This window comes from Nansenia antarctica, assembly GCF_963989245.1.
Source record: "Nansenia antarctica genome assembly, chromosome: 3".
In the NCBI taxonomy this organism is placed as follows: Eukaryota; Metazoa; Chordata; class Actinopteri; order Argentiniformes; family Microstomatidae; genus Nansenia; species Nansenia antarctica.
The window spans coordinates 23,822,473-23,842,568 of NC_137688.1; the positions used below are offsets into that span (position 1 = coordinate 23,822,473).

Genomic DNA, 20,096 nt, shown 5'->3' on the forward strand with positions numbered 1-20,096 from the left:
ATGTCGAAATTTCAGTTATTAAATGTGTATCTTACTGAACGATTGACAGCGGCTGCTGCGGAGATATTCGCGGCAATCAAAACAACGCTGATTGAATACCAGGAAGACATCTCCCGGTCAGAGGAGGAGAACGGACGTCTACGGGAGTTGCTTCATATGGTTCTGAAACCCGATATTAAATTACACAGAGTAGATCACTGCCAGTTCTCCCCCATCCTCCCAGTGTCTGATGAGGACGTGGGCCTGTGTTCACCTGAGCAGCAGCGATGCGAGCAGGAGTGTCCCCGCCTGGCAGAACCCACAGAGGAGGACCAGCTTCCAACACTAGAGTCAGACACGAAAGACTTGAACATACTAACTGTCCCTTTAGAGCCAGATACGAAAGACTTTCACATCCTAACTGTCCCCCTTCTCTGTGTGAAAAGTGAGTGTGATCAGGAGGACTCACCTCTGTGGAGGGCTGTGGAGGACAAAGAGAGGGATTCTTTACCCACCATTACAGATCAGCAGATTAAAACAGAGCTTGGGGGGAATGATGGAGTATTAAACCCATTTGACTTTATGCCCCTCTCTGCAGTAAATCAGCATTGTATTGCTGCTCAGAGTGAAATCAGTGAATGTCTACAGACTGGGGAGGAGGGTGGAGGACAACTGTCACGGTTAAAGCCACTGAAATCAAAGACAACGCGGTCATGGAAGTGCGAGCAATGTGGAAAGACTTTTCAGAGGTTATGCCACCTGACTCAACATATGACAGCATTTGTTCACACACAGGAGAAACCATTTAAGTGCTTCGTGTGTGGCAAATGTTTTAGTCAGAAAGCAAAGTGTAAGAGACATATGGTGATTCACACTGGGGAGTTTAAGTGCAACGATTGTGGCAAATGTTTTAGTGGAGTGAAACTGCTGACTCAGCATATGAGTATTCACTCAGGGGAGAAACCATATAAGTGCCCTCATTGTGTTAAATGCTTTACCTCTGTGGGTATTTTGAATAGCCATCAGAAAATCCACACTGGGGAGAAACATCAGTGCAAACATTGTGAAAAGTGTTTTTATAAGGCATACCACCTGACTCAACATATTATGACTCACACGGGGGAGAAACCGTTCAAGTGCATAGAGTGTGACAGATCTTTTAGTCAGAGTGGCAAGCTTAAGATACATATGCGTCTTCACACTGGGGAAGAACCATTTTATTGCAAACAATGTGGAAAATCCTTCCGCTCAAGGGAATACTTGAAGAAGCATGTGAGGCGTCACACTGCGCAATTGTGAACCTTTCACTGACTACTGTGACTTTCAGTGGGCAAATTCTTGTGACTGGTGTTTTCATCAAAGGAACTCTAAACCCACATGAAAAAACTCAAAGCAGGGAGATGAAATTACTGAATTGGTGATAAATTATGTTGAGCTGTATAGAATATTCTAAAAAGCCGATTTACTTATTTAGACAGACTTGCACAAAGCTACATATCTGAAGTTGTAATATGAATGTCGCCTCATCGTGGCTCACTGTCTGTTATTGCTATGTTGGATTAAAGTTGTTATTTCAAACAGTATTCCTCTTTATTATCTATGGCATGCCATTGCATGTTTTTTTTTTATTGAAATCAATTAGGGTTAGGGCTAGGATTAGTGTTATTCTATCCCTTCTAGAAGTGGTCTAATTCAAGGCCTGGGAGGGTTGGGGTTAGGTTTAGCCACATGGTGCAAATCTTACATTCACTTACCCATCTTGTACAAGTCAATGATCATTTTTAAGAAGCAATACAGGAAGGACGCTTTTATTTTATTTTATTTTTTAAATTCTGAGTGGGTCAGTCCCACTCATATTTTTCATTTTATTGGACAGATACAGTGAAGACAGACAAGAAAGTAAGAAGAATAAGGTAGAGAGGGCATGGGCTAGATTTCAACCCATGATGAGATTGCTGACATGGGCATGTGTGTGCACTGTAGACCATAGTGCTAGACCACTGGACCACCCCAGGTCACAGGAAGGAAGCTTTTCAAACTACTCAAAGAGGGTGGGTCAGAGAGACAAAATGTGGAAATTGCAGTCATTAAATGCATATATAGGTAATCGGAAACTATACCAGAATGAAATCTCCAGGTCAAAAGAAGAGAACGGAAGTGGCTGGATATGATTTTGAAACCCAATACTGCTCCATAGAGTAGAACCTAATCAGTTATCATTCACTGTTTCTGATGAGAACGAGGGCCTGTTTTCATCTGAGCAGCAGCAATGTGAGCAGGAGTGTCCCCGCCTGGTGCGCCTTGAGGACACAGAGCCACACTGAAAGAGGAGGACCAGCTTCCAAGACCAGAGTTGGATACCAAAGACTTCAACATACTGCCTGTCCCTCTTCCCTGTGTGAAAAGTGAGTGATCAGGAGGACCCACCTCAGCCTGCACACTTGTGGAGGGCTGTGGGCAGTGGCGGCTGGCCAATAGAGGGCGCTAGGGCGCCGCCCCCACCTTCCAACGCAGCCCCACTTCCTAGTTGCTACTTGTAAAATATTTTTTTAAATAAACATTGTTTATTCATAAAATGCGGCTGATATTCTGTCGGCGCCTATCAGCATTCATTAAAAATCCTCCAATACAATAAACATTTTATCTGTGTCTGTGTATGTGTAAAATTCACTGTGAAAATACATAGGGTCGAGTCGGGACGCCGGCCGAATGGGACCCTATGGCAATGCAAATACTTTTGGCTTACACGTGAGCTGTAGCAGCGCTCCAATTGGCTGTCTCCTATTTCCCGTCGGGGCGCAAAAAGTGCGCCCTGAGCATGCGCAGATTATAGGCTTACCTAGGCTGCAGCCTAGGGCCACTACCACTAGGGGGCCACGACGGCCACCTAACATTGGATAAAAAAATATTTAAAAAATGCGTGAGACTTAAGAGCCTTAGCTTCATTTTTTATAACTTCTATTATTCTTCCTGCCACTGCACTTTTAGCAGTCTCTTAATTAGAATGAGAGGATTACAATGTCCTTGAGCCCAATGTGCTGTAGTAGGCCTAGTGCATGGCTAGGGGATAATGGGATGTAATTGTTTTATGGTGTATAACGAGAGGGTCACACAGGACTCGTTAGCCCATGCAAATAAGTCGTTTGTTTTCGAGGTGATTAGCCATGGATTTCCCAGTGTTTACTTTGAGCGCAGAGCCGTGCCAGAGAGTACAATTGTTTAAAGGAGCAGGGCATATGTTTGTTGGAAATCTGCCGTCTTCGGCCATCGCGGCAAAATTCAGTTAGACGTTCCAAACAACTTCCACCCTACAGTATATTATATAACCCCCCAAGACGGACTTGCAGTTTCCGACATCTGTTTTCTGCATGCACGTATCATTCAAAGTGGCCGCCACCAGAGACAGAAAGGCCAAAATTAATGGGTCCACTCCCCTAGAACCCCCCTGGCAGTAACAACATATGCAAACAAACACGTGTCTGGTTAGACACTCCAAAACAGAGTTTATTAATTAAATAAAAGGATGCCATTCCCTGATCGCTACCAATTAAACATAGTCATTACAACCATTAGGAAGCGTTTACAAAGTGATTCACTTAGGAACAAGAGGCATTATGTAATGATTCTTTTTTGTGTTTAATAAATGCAATGAAAAGCACCATGTGGGAAAAAGGCACATCCTATAGTAGACAAATATGGAATAAGGGAATGTGATGTGTTGTCTTCCACTTCCTGGATGAATAGTTACGCTTCCTGTGTCACGTGTGCCGTAGCCTCGTATCTCTGGCGCTTAGTGTTGACCTGGACAGAATGACAGATAAGACAATAAGTTAAAGGAATAGAAGAGTGGCTCAGTGGCACAGTGACTGCTGTTAAAACCCACATCGACGTTTAGATTAGCAGCCTCACCCTATAGGAGGAGCTCCACTCCCCAGTGCCGTGGCTGTTGACTGAGCGCACTCGGTAAAGGTAGTGGGTGTCTGGGAGCATCCCTGAGGTCTGCAGGTTACAGGCCTCCAGCCCACACACGATCACACCCTCCCCCATGGCCTCCCCCATGGCCTTCCCCACGGTATCAGCATCCTGGAAGTGAATGTCAAAGCTGTCTACCTCCTCGCCCATCGGAACCATCCAGAAGATCTGCAACACAGACCAGAAACACAATTGAACACGACCGTAATAATGAATCATTAATTATGTAAACCCAAAAGTTTGTTGGCAGTCAGGGTTTTATGAATAAACTCCAGTGTTGCAGTGCATGGTGGGACTGTAGCCTACCTCCACAGTGGCTCCCACGATATGGTGCTGATAGATGATCGGGGGTCTGGGCAAGAGGAGCTGGTGTTTCTCCTCTCTGGGGCTGCTGTCTCCAGCGGGCAGAATCAGCTGTTCTTCCTGTGTCAGGGGGGGCTCCACTGGTATCAGGACTTTGACTGGCGAGCCTGGGCTCGATGCCAACTGCACCATGTCACACCGTTCCAAGATGCAGTCGAAGCTGGGCACTGTGGAGGCGACGCTTGCCGTCTCTACGTTCTTCCAGGTGAGGTGAGTCCCCAGGCTGATCTGCAGGTCAATGAGAAGGTCATCTTCAGGTCATCTTCACGGCCTTGAAGGGCTCCCCCTCCTGTAGGTACGGGGCGGGACGGCGGACGCCCTCCTTGGTCTTGTGCAGCCACTGGGTCAGAGCCCCGCTGAGGAACACCACCGAGTCAGGCTCCAGGAGCGCCTTCTCAGACATCACCTCCAGCCCGGTCAGGGAGGCCATGAGCGGGGCGGAGTCTTGGAGGAAGTCCCTGGCGGCGCCTTGGGTGCTGGAGGTCAGGCCGTCCAGGTGGGCCAACAGCGCGGACTCGTTGTTGAGCAGGGTGTTACGCATCGACTGGAAACACTCGCGGACGCGGCGCCTCATCTCTGCCCCGTCCGTGCCGACCCTAGCATTCAGTTGCTCCATGGCAACCATGTCGGTTTCACACTGAGTCTTCACTGAAATCACATGACATGGGGGACATTCAGAAACATTTCTCTGGCACATTTGAATTGATGAAAACTGAGATGTTGATTCATATTCATAGAGACACTTTCCCTGACAAATACAATGTCATAAATGGATCAATAAACAAGTGTACAGTAATCACATCCCCCACAATGTTGTCCTTGTATGAATTGGTGACGATTAATGAGCATACCCTGCGGCAACATATTGATATACTATAGGCCAAGTGTCAGTATTAAGTTATGCTATAGGCCTACTGCATTAGGCTACACTCCTATAGCTGCATTCACAGCCACTCTCAAATCTGTGGACTGCCTTCAAATATACACAAAGCTGTAAAAAGCAACACTGGTAATTAATCAAATAAGCACCATATATCCTATACTCCTACGTTCCTACTCCTACGTTCCATTTCCGTCATACGTTTGAATAATTGTCTGAATTTCACACAAGGGGAGCTACATCATTGGTGGGGGACATGTTTACTGTATAGTTGTTAAAACATAGCTTACAGTATGAACTTTCAATAAAGTAGATTGTGCAGCTGTATTTTATTCACCTACACTACTGTAATTGTGAACTATTTAAGAGGTAGCCTATTATGTGGGGAATGCAATTCTCCTTGCTATAATTATGTTGTTAAAGCTTTCATATTTTATAAACATCATTTAGGTTATGTAGAAGCAAATAACAGTCCTTCATCAGTGATCTTAACAGATTTTGGCAACTTTTAATGATGGCACATTAACTCAACAAAACCCACCTGCAGAGAAACATTATGGGCTCTTTTTTTTAGCTCTATTTTTATTTTTAGCTTTAAAATGACATTTTAAATTTGTGTCAGCAGTATTAGCTGAACATACCACTGTGCTGTAGTGCTGTTTCACCTGCGCTCACGTTGGTGAAGTAGGTCAAGTGTCATCATGTGTACTGAAAACTATGGCCTTGAAAATCATGTTGGCACTAAAGAACTTTCTATGCTGTTATAATATAGCCCAAGACTTCCTTTCATACAAAACAACAATGTTCCACAGTCCTTGTCGTACAAATCCAGTAATTAATAGTAGTAAAGAAACAACACACTATAAGCTATGACCTCCTTACCCTTCACAGCCAGCTCCAGGGCGGTCCGGAGGCTGGCCTCCCTCCTGGTGCGAGCCTCGTGGCTCATGGCTGTCAGGTCGTGGCCTAGGTGTCCCTGTTCCATGCACCCCTGGCAACCGAGTCCCTCGTCGTCAAGGCAACAGCGTCCCTGGTCGTACAAGGAACAGTGGGAGAGGGCTCGCTCCAGGTGGACAGGGCCCGGCTCCCTCCTGCCCTCATCCGTCGGCTCTGTTAAAACGTGGGCCTGCTTCTCTGCTTTAGGCTGGGCGTCCTTATGCCTAAGTGAAACAGGAGAATGGGAGGGCAGGATAAACATAAAATTAGGCAACCAAAAAAATATAATCATATTAGCCTTACTGTGAAGCCCCCTTGGAGTAAGCTAGATGAAGTGAATGCTACTGCAATTCCCATATTTTACCAGTAGGCCTATATATAGCTATACATATTTTTTTCTTCTTTTTTTTTTAAAGCTCCAAACCTGTTTGAGTGTTCAAATTCCATCTCTTTTCCAGCGTGTTTGGTGGGCTTGGAGCGTCCACAACACCACCACGCGCTGGGCTCAGACATGAAGTTCGAAGTTAACTGATAGGCTATAGTCTGAAATGCCCTACTACAACAGGAAAAAAGGTGATTCTTTTATTTAACTTATCACAACGTTTTCTCGAAGCATTGACATTTAGTTAGCTGGTGGTTCTCATAATTGTACAACCACTGCTGCTCATTAGGACTATATACTTATGAAGTTGATTCATTTATATGTTCAATTAAAAAAAAAAATCATGTCATTTTCCATATAGGAGGCGTAATTATTTCCCACCTTATCAACACGATGTCCGTTTGATGTGTGAATTCATAAACGAATCCCGCTGAAATATCTCACCTGCTTTACTGTGACGTATTATCAATACAGTTTATGGCGTGTTCTGAAATGAAACGTCATTCACGTCGGCCGAATGAAGAAATTCCAAATTTACTGCGTGAAATAATAATAATAATAATAATAATAATAATAATAATAATACATTAGACTCATATAGCACTTTTCTAGACACTCAAAGACGCTTAAAATGCCATCCATAAGTATTGGAATGAGGAAGCATGTTGTCCTCTTTTAGCTCTATATTCTCTTATGTTTCCTTCTTTTAGATAAGTTTCACCGTTTGGAAATTAAAACATAGGCACACTATTTTAGGGCACCACAAGTATTTTAGTAAGACAATTGGCTTGACAGGTGTTTTTGTGGTGCGTTAGTCAGGTGTTTTCCGTCACAACATTTGTGCAGGCATAACAGAGCCGTCAATGTGCGCATTGATTCTAGTATTCTAGTATTTGCCTCTGGAGCCTGCTATTGGTGTCTGAACCCTGCAGTTCCTAATGATACATCTGTGGGAATCCAAAGAGTTGGACTTTTTACCCTGTTAGGAGTTATTTTGTTCTGAATTGAAAAGTACATTTTTGTTTCCTTGATTTTCAAATCCAGTGGAGGAGACAGTGCATGAGAGTGAGAGATTTTGGCCCAGACCCTAAAGCTGTTAGGCCCAGGTGTATGCATTGTGGTTTTTAGAAATGGGGTGTTAGGACATGGTGTAGCTGTAGGGTTTTCAGAGTGTCATATTATGAAAATCTGTGGTTCTATCCCCATTACAAGCCACTTTAAAAAGCTAAATCCCCTCCCATTCAATAGTTGCTGACCATGTTTGCCAGTCACTTATTCAATTAGTTAATGATGGATTCAAGTGCACACAATTGTATTAGAAACATATTCATTGGAAAGTAATATCCTAACATTGGAACAAGCTTCCAGTGGCCCTAAAAAGATTAGAGGGAGAGGTAAGCTTTAAACGTGCAATAAAGAACTGGCTAGCCAGTGAAATGACAGAGTAGAAACACATCATAGGTAGGGAGTGCAGGGAATTAGTGTAACTATATATGTTTGGTTTTTATGGTTTTTATCATGTTCTGTAAATTTGTTTTATGGTAACTGTCTGTCCTGTCCTCAATCAGGGACCATGATGGAAATAAGCGCTTGATCATGTGTTTTTATCCCTTGGAAACTGTCTTTTTAATTCCACAATAAATCAAATCAAAATCAAAATTCAGGGCCAAGCTAAAAAGGAGTTAAGCCACAATCTCAGAGAGAAGGAGATCCAGGAAGTTAATTTGAAGATATCATTGAATAGAGCATCCAAAGATGTAGTATCCAATTTTTTGTTTGCTTTTCTGGCATGGCCTGCATGGCTGGCAGGTCGTATTTAGTTCCTCCCTGTCCCTGTCCCACACTCCAGCACAGCATGGAGGTAATCCACCACTAACGTTTGGATGCTAACTGCCAATAAACCCAAATGAAAGAACGTTGGAGTGACTGATGTTTTTTTTAGAGTTAAAAAGTTATAAACGGGAAATGTTTGCGGTTTTCGATTTGTTGTAGAAAAGACATTGTTGTATTTTGATAACGATAAAACAGGGGTGGGCTCTTATTTGAGTGATAGTTTGAAAAGCCAATAGAAAGTGTTGTCGGGGACTTTCGAGTTGAATAAGGGAAGTGACACATTTTTCTCTGGACACTTCCAAGTCGGAACGGTTCTAAAGCGGGCAAAGAATTCTAAAAGCGGTCAAGTCTTGGCGCAGTCTCTATGGTACTTTTCTACCAATATCACCACTGACCGATTAACTTGTGGTTTGTTTCATAGTTATTTTTTAATGTAATAAATCACCAAACAGCTGGTTGTAAATATGTGTTCATTATTCAACTTCGTCTTTTGACTAGTTTTCTGCGCAAAACACAGAAGGCGTTTGAATGTTTGTCAACAATGCTAACTGCGTATACGTTGTTGTTTCTATGAAGAAAAGTCTGCAGTAAGTGTAATGATAACATGAACTGACAGGTAAATGTACGTTATTTCGCATTATTTGGGATATTATATTTACTCTCATGTATTGTGGCCAGAACGGAAGCTTCAGTCTTTGCCTAGATACGTTGTAATTGGGCATTCCAAATAGCCTAAATATAGCAACAAATTGACGTATTGAAATATAGCCAAAAAATGAATTTCAACTATGAACCACAAATCTGAAAGTAGAGAAGGTTTCACCAGGAAAAAAAAACTTTTATTTGGAAAATTCTGACCGGTTGTTGGTTGGCTTGACAGACGCATGCGCAGCTCCAAATGTGTGGCCAAAAGAAGAGAAGAGCTATCTTGCTAGACTGCAGACGCAGATAGCCAGCTCGAAAATGTGTTTCATACTCACAAACACATTATATATGAATGATGGTGTTTGGACATGACAGCGCACTCGTCATAGGATTCTTTACGATTATATTTGGACGCTCTGCATTGGATTTGGTATGTTGCTAGCTAGCTAACGTTAGCTTTCTCGCCTTTGTTTACATGATTATAAGTGTCATTCAGACTGCCAATACTACCTTTTATTAGGCAGCTGTTGTTGTTGTTGTTTTGCAATTTTATTTTTATTCAACAATAAGAACAATAATTCAACATCAACAAAAACAACCAAAAGAAAAACATTAAAAGGAAAAGAAAAAGCTACAGTGCTGTCATGTCTCAAGTCTGTGTCAATAGGCTAGGTGCACAATCTCCACTACTTCCTGAAAGGCACCTTGCATGAACATATCCTGTCTCACTCTATTTATTGTGTGTTCCAACAGTTTACCGCACAGCTGATTAATCAATTAAACCAATAGAGTGAGACAGGATATGTTCATGCAAGGTGCCTTTCAGGAAGTAGTGGAGATTATGCACCTAGCCTATTGCCATAAAGTCCACTTCATCCATTTGTTGTCCATCTGTGGTCCTAAAAGTCGTAGTCTGAGGCAGCTGTGGTTTTAACTGGAATTACCACTTCAGTTCCTAGATACTACTTACTGTAACAGTAACTATGTGTTAGCCTTAGTAGCTGGCTAGCTATGATACTACAATAGTGTCACTCACTGTCAGTCTTGCTAGTTATATTTTCAACTGTATGACTAATGTGACTGCATTGTGACACTATTTGGGCCGGATTCACAGATAAGGCTTCAGTCTAGTCCTGGAATAAATCACACTTTCAATGTAAAATCTCTCATTGAAGATGGTCTTAAGCCTTGTCTTTGTCTGAAACTGGCCCATTGTGTCCCAGCGCAGGCAAGAGTATGGACATCGCACAACGAGATAAGCTGTCTGAGCTAGTGGAGGAGATGACCACCTCCGGGGAACCACAACTCAATCAAGAGAAGCTGAAGGAAGTGAAAAAGATCTGCAAGTATGAAGTGGTGTCATATAGCAACTTTATTTCCACTCCAGGTTATTTATTTCCATTATGGTTTAATAAATAAATCCTCACCATATGAAAACTAATCCTGTCAAACACCATTTCGTCTCCTATTACAGAGTTTCTAACGACTACATCGAGCACTTCTATCACCTAATCATGACGCAGCTTGGCCAGGAGCACGCAGAGATCCGCCTCTCGGCCTTCCAGATGGTGGGTGAACTCTTCACCCGGTCGCACCACTTCAGGGTCCTACTGGTCACCAACTTCCAGGATTTTCTGGACCTGACCGTCGAGACAGACTCTGATCTGCCTCTGCCTCCACCCAAAGAAGTGGCCAAAAAGCTGAAGACACTGGCCATCCAAACAGTGCAGGCTTGGCAGGCCGCCTATGGAGCAGCCTACAAAAAACTGGCCTTAGGTTACCATTTTCTCAAGCAGGTGAAAAAGGTAAGCGTGACAATTCTCATTTTGTTTGCATCAAAGGTAAATGTAAAGAGTACATGTTGTACCACCGAAGAGCGAATGACCAATGTTTTGTATAATAACTAGTGTTGTAGATTAATAATGAGACTCAAGATAGGAACTCGCTTTAAATCTAGGTATAACATTTATTAAAGAAAATTATCTTTCACAACTCATGTTGGGACAGTCAAATCAACTTCACAATGGGAAGCGTTCAAAGACTGCCACACAACTTTCACATTGTACATTTGTCAACATAGTCACAACATTGATAACAAGTCTGTACTCCATCACTGTCCATGAACACAAGGCCCTCAACCAGGGCTCTGTGTTCATAAACAGGACAGCCAGACTCTCAACAATCCCACAGGAAATACTACACTGTTACACTCTGTGTGAAAATGAATAGACCTTGCATACATACAATACAAGATTCAGTATAGAGCATTGTGAAATGCCACAATCCATTACACTAGTCAGACAAATATTCTGTACATTCAACCTGTATTTTTCTTGGAAGTCCCTATGGGGTCAGGGGACCTGTTATGCAGGAGGACTTTCATGAGATATGCTTGGATTCATGTGAAATAATTGCATGTCCCCCAAGCTCCTTAACCAAACGCAAGTGCTTAGTCTGCTCTTGTTCAATGTTTCCTTTTTTCTGTTTGTGCTTCTTCCAGGTGGACTTCCATGATATTCAGGCCAGAACATTAGCTGAGAGGAAACGAGAGGAGGAGAGGCAGAAAAGAATGGACAGGATTTATAAAGAGAAGGTTGAAAAGGCCACCATGGAAATGGAAGGTGCACAACTTACCACTAAACACCTGGACATATCTAAGCTTTACGATACACGATTATTTGTCAGTGACCCTCAAAGTCATAGACAATATTAAGATATCCTTAATTATTACTTTTACTATTGAATATTTTGGTTCTAATCTTTGCCGAGTAGCTTCTGTGCAACTCTTTACAGCGTCAATGTTGCTTCTTATTAGATTCCTCTCAGGAGATCGAGGACTGCCTTACAGAGATGGACACCTGCATGCGATTGCTCGTGCCTGAGCTAGTGGATCTTGAAGAAAGCCCAACACCAGCCAATGATTCAACCCTGTCTGCCACATCCACACATGAGAAAGCCGCCCCTTCCAGTGACGTAAATGAGCAGCCTTGTTGTAGCCAAGTCCTGGATGATGAGAAGGTAGCAGAGGAACCAGAGGCAAAGAAGAGGAAGAAAAAGGCAGCTGATGAGGAGGAGGGGGAGGAGTCTAGTGAGGAAGAGAGTGATATGGAGGAGGTTCCTGATGAGAACCTTTTTATACGCAATGCAGGCCTCATATCACACAAATACAGTCTGGATCTGAACCTCTCTACAGGTGTGTACTTACACAAGTGACAAACAAGACTTATGACAGTTTAGCCTGGTACACACACAAAGATTTTCAAAATCTTAACAGATTTTCTATCTGAAAGAGATCCCACACATGATAAAAAAATCATCGATTGAACAGTTTTGATCATATTGTGTGTGGTGTGCCCCGATATTCCCAATACAGCACACCACATACATAAAGATCTGTCCTACGACAGTCTAGAGTCTCGTCTCCCAAGCCAGAAATCTTGCGTTATCAGGGTAGTAGTACCCTGACTGACCTGTACGAGGCAGCCATGTGCGACAGGGCAAATAAAGTTCAGAAGAACGAAAAGAAGAAGACCTGTCAGTCACCCGCTTCTTGATTGGCTACATTCCATTCCACGTCACAATTGGACTCTCGAGTTGTCAGTTTCGCCCACACACAAGAGGACACTTTTAATATTTAGGATCGTCTGCCCCGAGGCCAAGGTTATCTTTATGTGTGTGTACCAGCCATTAGGCCTACTTATGACAACTACAAGAGTCAGTTAATCACTGACTACTGTATCTGGATCACATGAGTTTAACTTGGACAATTAATTAATAGCTGACCTGGGTTGAATAGCCTACTTGAGCTGTGCAAGCTGTGTAAAACTCAGTTTACTGTTTTCCAATTAAATCAAGTGCACTATGTATTTGACCCAGATCTCTTCTCTAGACAGACATGCCCAAAAGGTCATGCAATCAGTAAAAAATATTGTTTTATGACTTTTCAGTCATCCGTGTTTTTCCCCAATCCCCCCACAGATTTGAAGGTGAAGGAGACGGAGGACAATGAGGCAGTGGTGAATATGGTAAAAGATCTCCACAAACTCATCAGCAACAAACACCTGCCTGCTGTCCAGTCCTGGGTCCAGGTGAGGCTCTGTAGGCTTCTTAATGAATTGAATCTCCACAGCCGCTCTCTCATGAGTCAAGCACGCTAGACTTGCCATTCAAATAATCGCAAAACAAACAGCTGTCCTGAAAAGTCAGTCTCAGAGTAGTCTCAATTAAGTATTTGCCCTTTATAAAGCATTGAAATGTCCCTCCACAGGTTTACACCAGGGCTGGTGGGCAAGAGCCTCTCCTCAAGCGAGCCATAGACCTAAAGAAGTCTCTGGAGACATCACTGGAGAAACACAAGGATCTGAACATCCACTACAAGGCCAGACATCGCAGAGTGGTGAGTAGTATTCATTCTGCCCATCTGCACTCATCCATGTTGCTGTCCAGGGTCTTCATATCGCCTCACAGCCATGTTGCTGTCCAGAGTCTTCATACCGCCTCACAGCCTTCGTTGCAGGTCTTCACCAGAAGAGGGCAGCATTAAACAACTTATTAGCAATATATTTGCTGGTTTGCTGCTTATCACAAAAGTAGAAGAAGGGGTGACTGTCAGTATGGTGTATTGTTCTTGAGATGACCATTTGAAAAGAAAAACATCCGCGTTTCGAAACCAGTAACCAGTCGTCTCTATAGATAGTACAAGCAGATTGTTTGAAATACTACTGACATTTGATAGCATAAACAGGGTGCAACCACTGTCATGCTTTCATACAAACACATCCCTATCTACTTCACTTAAACCTGGTTATATTCAGAGTCAGAGTTCTAACCCACTGTTCCCACACTTACTGATTCAATTAAATGAAAGAAGATCAGGGCCATATCAGAGTTTATTACCAGTTGAAGGCAGAAATCCCTTCAATTTAACCCTAATGTTCAGCTCATGTATTTCATTTTAAATTGTTTCAGGGGATGGAAATTGAGGAACCATAGGAGTAATGAAAAAAATTACCAGTCAGATATTTGCGCGAGGTATTATAGTGAGGCTGAGATGTAATGCATCAGACAAGATTAGCACAGCGAGAGAGAGAGAGAGAAAGAAAGAAAGAACTGCGGCACGTCTATGGCTGCTAATAGAGAGACCCACTCCCTCCCTCCCTCTCTCTTTGGAACGGAATCCTACGCATATACAGCAGTTATGAGACTCATCATTATGACACCTGATATCCGTTTTTAACTGGGCAGAGAGAGTGGAGCGCACCGAGCGGCGGAGTGACAGTGACAAAGCGCCGTACTGCTCCCTGTAAAGGTTTTATCACTGTCAGGCTCGCCATTCTCAATGCAAAAAGCCATTGCTGTGTGATAAAGCAACAACTTAAAGTCCTTTATCATAATTAGTTTTTCCTTTTTACCCTTAAAAGCATTCCATTACTTTATTCCCTTTATCACGGCCGTGACACGGATAGGATTGCTTTTTCGACTCAATAAACTCGGCACTGATTGGGGAAGAAAATTGCAAAATACCACAAAAAAAAAGGTCAAGACGGTAGTTTTAGCAGCTTCTCACTCCACTGGGAGGGAAGAACACTTACATGGAAGTGAAGAAATAAACAAATGACCAGAACAATTTCGACCCGTAATAGCCCACTTGAATATTGTTTAGTTTCAGCTTGTACATTCTGTCGCCTGCCTTTTGTGTCATTACCTTCCCTAGACTGATGAGATCTCACTCGATGCGTAGCAATGAATGAAACGATCCCATGATGTTTGAATTCTGTGTGTTTTACAGTTACACTTTCATAACCACATCTGAGAGGAACCGTTGTAGGAGGCACAGTAGGCTTGTTTTAAGCGTATTATGTACAATTGGTAACATTTGGTTGAGGATGCTGTTCTGAATGGAATCTAACTGCTACATTTTACTGGCTGCGTTAACCTCAGCGACGCGTGTGAGTTTAATTTCGGTGCCCATGTTAACGGGTTAGAGCAGCCATACAGCGTGTGCGAGAGGCCGCAGCACACCATCTAGAGAGTCTGACCCTCGCCTATTTTCTCCGCTTGCCGCCCGCCTGAAATGAGCCTGAATCAGCAACATACACTACAGTTTCAATGTCTTCATCTGTAAATATGTATTTCTTTTTATCAACACTTTTGCTATCTGTTTCAAATTAAAAGCCGTATTAAACGTAGGCTATAATTATAGGCACGTAAGCTATAATTAGGCTATAATTATATTATATTAATTAGTTAAAAGAACATCAAGTGAAGGGCAGTATTTTTCTGGTGTTAATGAAGTTAATGAAAGTGAAAGAGGGGGAAATTGGGACAGCATGAGAAGGAGAAAGAGAGGTAGAGTGCACAACTAACAAAACTGCGGGCTGTGCATCAAATCAGTTTGAGGGAGACATTTTAATGAACCCAAAACTTGACTGTGAAACCCGACTTTCAAAGACGAGGTGCGTTCTTCTAACCTAATCTAAACGATTTATGTAATGTTACGTTACATAAAAAATAACTCGATAATACGTTGTCCTAGACAGTCTATCTTCTTCATGATCAACATGTAGTTTAACAATTAAACAAATGATGTGACTGCTTTCTGCTTATGACCGTTTCACATTCCGAACCGCTCATTAAGGATGGATGACAGCAGAGACTGAACCCAGAACAATTTATGATGAAGTGAAATTAAACATTACATTATTGACGGCCATTATCAAAGGCAAATTCAATGTACAAAGATAAGGCTGGCTGTAGCAGCTCCGCAGTAGAAACACTCCCAGTAGGGGAGACGCGACAGAAAGTGCAGCAGCAGTTCCACCACGCACACGCACCTCTGAGGTGACACTGTCAGTGGAATTTAAGCGTAAGACGTTTCTTTTAAGTTACAAGGACAAATGCACATAGAGTACCCTCTATATTATTATTCTGCCCCCTGTACCACCTGCATCAGTATCCCTCTACCACCTCCATTAGTACCCCTCTACATAGGGATGCAAAATGTCTGAAACTTTCCGGTAAATTTCTGGACATTTTCCTTGCGAAGTTAATCAAGTTTTTTTTTTGAAATTATCAAAAAAAGTTAGCTTGGGGCGCTTAGGTGGCGTAGCGGGTTAAGCACTGACCATGTAACCGCAGGGTCCCGGTTTGATTCCGGCCGGGGACATATCCTGCATGTCATCCCTCCTCTCTCTCTCACCCATCCTTCCTGTCTAAATCTTCACTGTAACTGTCAATAAAAAAATGAAAAATATGAGTGGGACTGTCCCACTCAGAAAAAAAATAACGTTAGCTTATAACAGTGAGGCGATTCTAGGTCTTGTGGCATGTTTTGGTTAAACAAATGAAGACAGGACCTGACAAATCAGACAAATCCAAAAGCCACAAAATAGAGCCATAACAGGTAGGAAAGGGGGAATAATAAAAGAGAAAATATCAAAGAGGGACAGAGAGTATAGCAGAGAGAGACATAGTTTTGCACCAGATGAATGTTTTGGCATTTTTACACAACCTGGCACGAAGGCAAGGATCAAGGGATCCCAGCTAGCAAGCTTGTGGTGGCCCCTGAGTGGCCCATTGTTGGCAGAGTCAGCAGTCCTCTATCTGCAAAAGCTGTCAGCATGGCAGAATCTTGCACGTCGACTTTACGATGGCCCAACAGCGACAAGCCTACACCACAAACAGTGGTCTGTTGTCACACTGCCAGCAGCTAGCAGCTGATTGGTCAAAGATAGGACCACCATCGCAAGCCGACACCAGCAACCGGCCCTGAGTCAGTCCACTGGTGGCACAGGGATCTGGCTGTTGGCAAGCCATCAACTCTGCTACTTTGCCACCCTTTTCCTCTTTCCGAAGTTGCCACTATCGTCCTGCTCCCCTGTCAACCACTTCCCTACTCCTCTGGCATCTACCGTTTCCCTTTCACAATCTTTACACTCCTTTACCAAGCTTTATATTTAGCTCAAATGGCTGAAGAATGTCCGGTTTGATTGTCAGTCTACCATTGGTATGCCAACTGTTGGTCAACCACTGGTCTACTATTTGCACACTGATGTATTTGCACAATGGTTCAATTTGTAACTAATTAGTTGTTGCTTTTCTATTGGAAGGATTTAAATGTTTGTAATTACCACCTCCATCAGTATCCTCCTCTACCACCTCCATCAGTATCCTCCTCTACCACCTCCATCAGTATCCTCCTCCACCACCTCCATCAGTATCCTCCTCTACCACCTCCATCAGTATCCTCCTCCACCACCTCCATCAGTATCCCTCCTCCACCACCTCCATCAGTCTCCTCCTCTACCACCTCCATCAGTATCCTCCTCCACCACCTCCATCAGTATCCTCCTCCACCACCTCCATCAGTATCCTCCTCCACCACCTCCATCAGTATCCCTCCTCTACCACCTCCATCAGTATCCCTCCTCTACCACCTCCATCTGTATCCCTCCTCCACCACCTCCATCAGTGTCCTCCTCCACCACCTCCATCAGTATCCTCCTCTACCACCTCCATCAGTATCCTCCTCTACCACCTCCATCAGTATCCTCCTCTACCACCTCCATCAGTATCCCTCCTCCACCACCTCCATCAGTATCCTCCTCTACCACCTCCATCAGTATCCTCCTCCACCACCTCCATCAGTATCCTCCTCCACCACCTCCATCAGTATCCTCCTCTACCACCTCCATCAGTATCCTCCTCCTCCACCTCCATCAGTATCCTCCTCTACCACCTCCATCAGTATCCCTCCTCCACCACCTCCATCAGTATCCTCCTCCACCACCTCCATCAGTATCCTCCTCTACCACCTCCATCAGTATCCTCCTCCTCCACCTCCATCAGTATCCTCCTCTACCACCTCCATCAGTGTCCTCCTCCACCACCTCCATCAGTATCCTCCTCCACCACCTCCATCAGTATCCTCCTCTACCACCTCCATCAGTATCCTCCTCCTCCACCTCCATCAGTATCCTCCTCCACCACCTCCATCAGTATCCTCCTCCACCACCTCCATCAGTATCCTCCTCTACCACCTCCATCAGTATCCTCCTCCACCACCTCCATCAGTATCCTCCTCCACCACCTCCATCAGTATCCTCCTCCACCACCTCCATCAGTATCCTCCTCTACCACCTCCATCAGTGTCCTCCTCTACCACCTCCATCAGTATCCTCCTCCACCACCTCCATCAGTATCCTCCTCCACCACCTCCATCAGTATCCTCCTCCACCACCTCCATCAGTATCCTCCTCCACCACCTCCATCAGTATCCTCCTCCACCACCTCCATCAGTATCCTCCTCCTCCACCACCTCCATCAGTATCCTCCTCCACCACCTCCATCAGTATCCTCCTCCACCTCCATCAGTATCCTCCTCCACCACCTCCATCAGTATCCATCCTCCACCACCTCCATCAGTATCCTCCTCCACCTCCATCAGTATCCTCCTCTACCACCTCCATCACTATCCTCCTCTACCACCTCCATCAGTATCCTCCTCCACCACCTCCATCAGTATCCTCCTCCACCACCTCCATCAGTATCCTCCTCTACCACCTCCATCAGTGTCCTCCTCCACCACCTCCATCAGTATCCTCCTCCACCACCTCCATCAGTATCCTCCTCTACCACCTCCATCAGTATCCTCCTCCACCACCTCCATCAGTATCCTCCTCCTCTACCACCTCCATCAGTATCCTCCTCCACCACCTCCATCAGTATCCTCCTCTACCACCTCCATCAGTGTCCTCCTCTACCACCTCCATCAGTATCCTCCTCCACCACCTCCATCAGTATCCTCCTCTACCACCTCCATCAGTATCCTCCTCCACCACCTCCATCAGTGTCCTCCTCCACCACCTCCATCAGTGTCCTCCTCCACCACCTCCATCAGTATCCTCCTCCACCACCTCCATCAGTATCCTCCTCCTCTACCACCTCCATCAGTATCCTCCTCCACCACCTCCATCAGTGTCCTCCTCCACCACCTCCATCAGTATCCTCCTCTACCACCTCCATCAGTATCCTCCTCTACCACCTCCATCAGTATCCTCCTCCACCACCTCCATCAGTATCCTCCTCCTCTACCACCTCCATCAGTGTCCTCCTCCACCACCTCCATCAGTGTCCTCCTCCACCACCTCCATCAGTATCCTCCTCTACCACCTCCATCAGTATCCTCCTCCACCACCTCCATCAGTATCCTCCTCTACCACCTCCATCAGTATCCTCCTCTACCACCTCCATCAGTATCCCTCCTCCACCACCTCCATCAGTATCCTCCTCCACCACCTCCATCAGTATCCTCCTCTACCACCTCCATCAGTATCCTCCTCCACCACCTCCATCAGTATCCTCCTCCACCACCTCCATCAGTATCCCTCCTCCACCACCTCCATCAGTATCCCTCCTCCACCACCTCCATCAGTATCCCTCCTCTACCACCTCCATCAGTATCCTCCTCCACCACCTCCATCAGTATCCCTCTACCACCTCCATCAGTACCCTCCTCTACCACCTCCGTCAGTATCCCTCCTCTACCACCTCCATCAGTATCCTCCTCTCTCTCCCAGCCTGTATCCTTCTCTCCTGGCATCCATCTGATAAATGAAAACGGTGTCTTTGTCTGACACGAGCAGACCAGCACATCCAGCTGGATCTCCATCTCCTTAAGCACCTTTAATTATTGGTCACCGAAGGTTTCTTGTAAAGAAGGACGGATTTGTAAATTAGGCACCTTTTCAGCCCCCTTCTCACCCCCCCCCCCCCTCCCAAAACAGCAGCACATTTAACATGCAGCTAGGGGTGAGGAATATTGCATTGTTTACCCCAGATAAGGCATCTTATCAGGGCAGCAGGGAAGAGCCATAATTGATGTGTCTTTGTGTTTTTTCCTCATTGGGGAAACGAGAGATAAACAAGAGGGACTCCTATCCCCCCTGCCTGTTCCTCATCCTCCCCTGATCACGAATGGTGTATACAGGATCTACAGACTGACTGGTATTAATGTAGCTAGCGTAGCCAAACGCTACTACATCCTGGGGGAGATAGAGAGCGCTATGGGATAGGCTTGGCAGACCTTGTCTGGTTCTTCAGAGAGAC

The 20,096-nt window shown here is 44.5% G+C and overlaps 2 protein-coding genes across 3 annotated transcripts in view; both read left to right on the forward strand.

The window, feature by feature from the left end:
* LOC308153911 (uncharacterized protein) lies at nt 1–1,346 on the forward strand (the record flags this gene model as incomplete). Its single annotated transcript, XM_080527095.1, has 1 exon — nt 1–1,346. One exon carries the CDS (start codon nt 1–3, stop codon nt 1,276–1,278), a length of 1,278 nt encoding a protein of 425 aa, XP_080383221.1. The 3' UTR covers nt 1,279–1,346.
* A 7,339-nt stretch (nt 1,347–8,685) lies between these two features.
* The window catches only part of uvssa (UV-stimulated scaffold protein A), a 29,616-nt gene continuing 18,205 nt past the window's right edge, over nt 8,686–20,096 (forward strand). Inside the window, exons 1-7 of one of the 2 annotated variants that reach the window (XM_080525426.1) lie at nt 8,686–8,712; nt 10,214–10,336; nt 10,465–10,795; nt 11,491–11,611; nt 11,806–12,183; nt 12,969–13,078; nt 13,258–13,386. In XM_080525426.1, the coding sequence (XP_080381552.1) occupies nt 10,227–10,336; nt 10,465–10,795; nt 11,491–11,611; nt 11,806–12,183; nt 12,969–13,078; nt 13,258–13,386 (1,179 nt within the window). In that variant the 5' untranslated portion in view covers nt 8,686–8,712; nt 10,214–10,226. Of the gene's footprint in view, nt 8,713–9,357; nt 9,421–10,213; nt 10,337–10,464; nt 10,796–11,490; nt 11,612–11,805; nt 12,184–12,968; nt 13,079–13,257; nt 13,387–20,096 lie in introns of those variants that run through there. The other variant, XM_080525425.1, reaches the window with a different exon arrangement.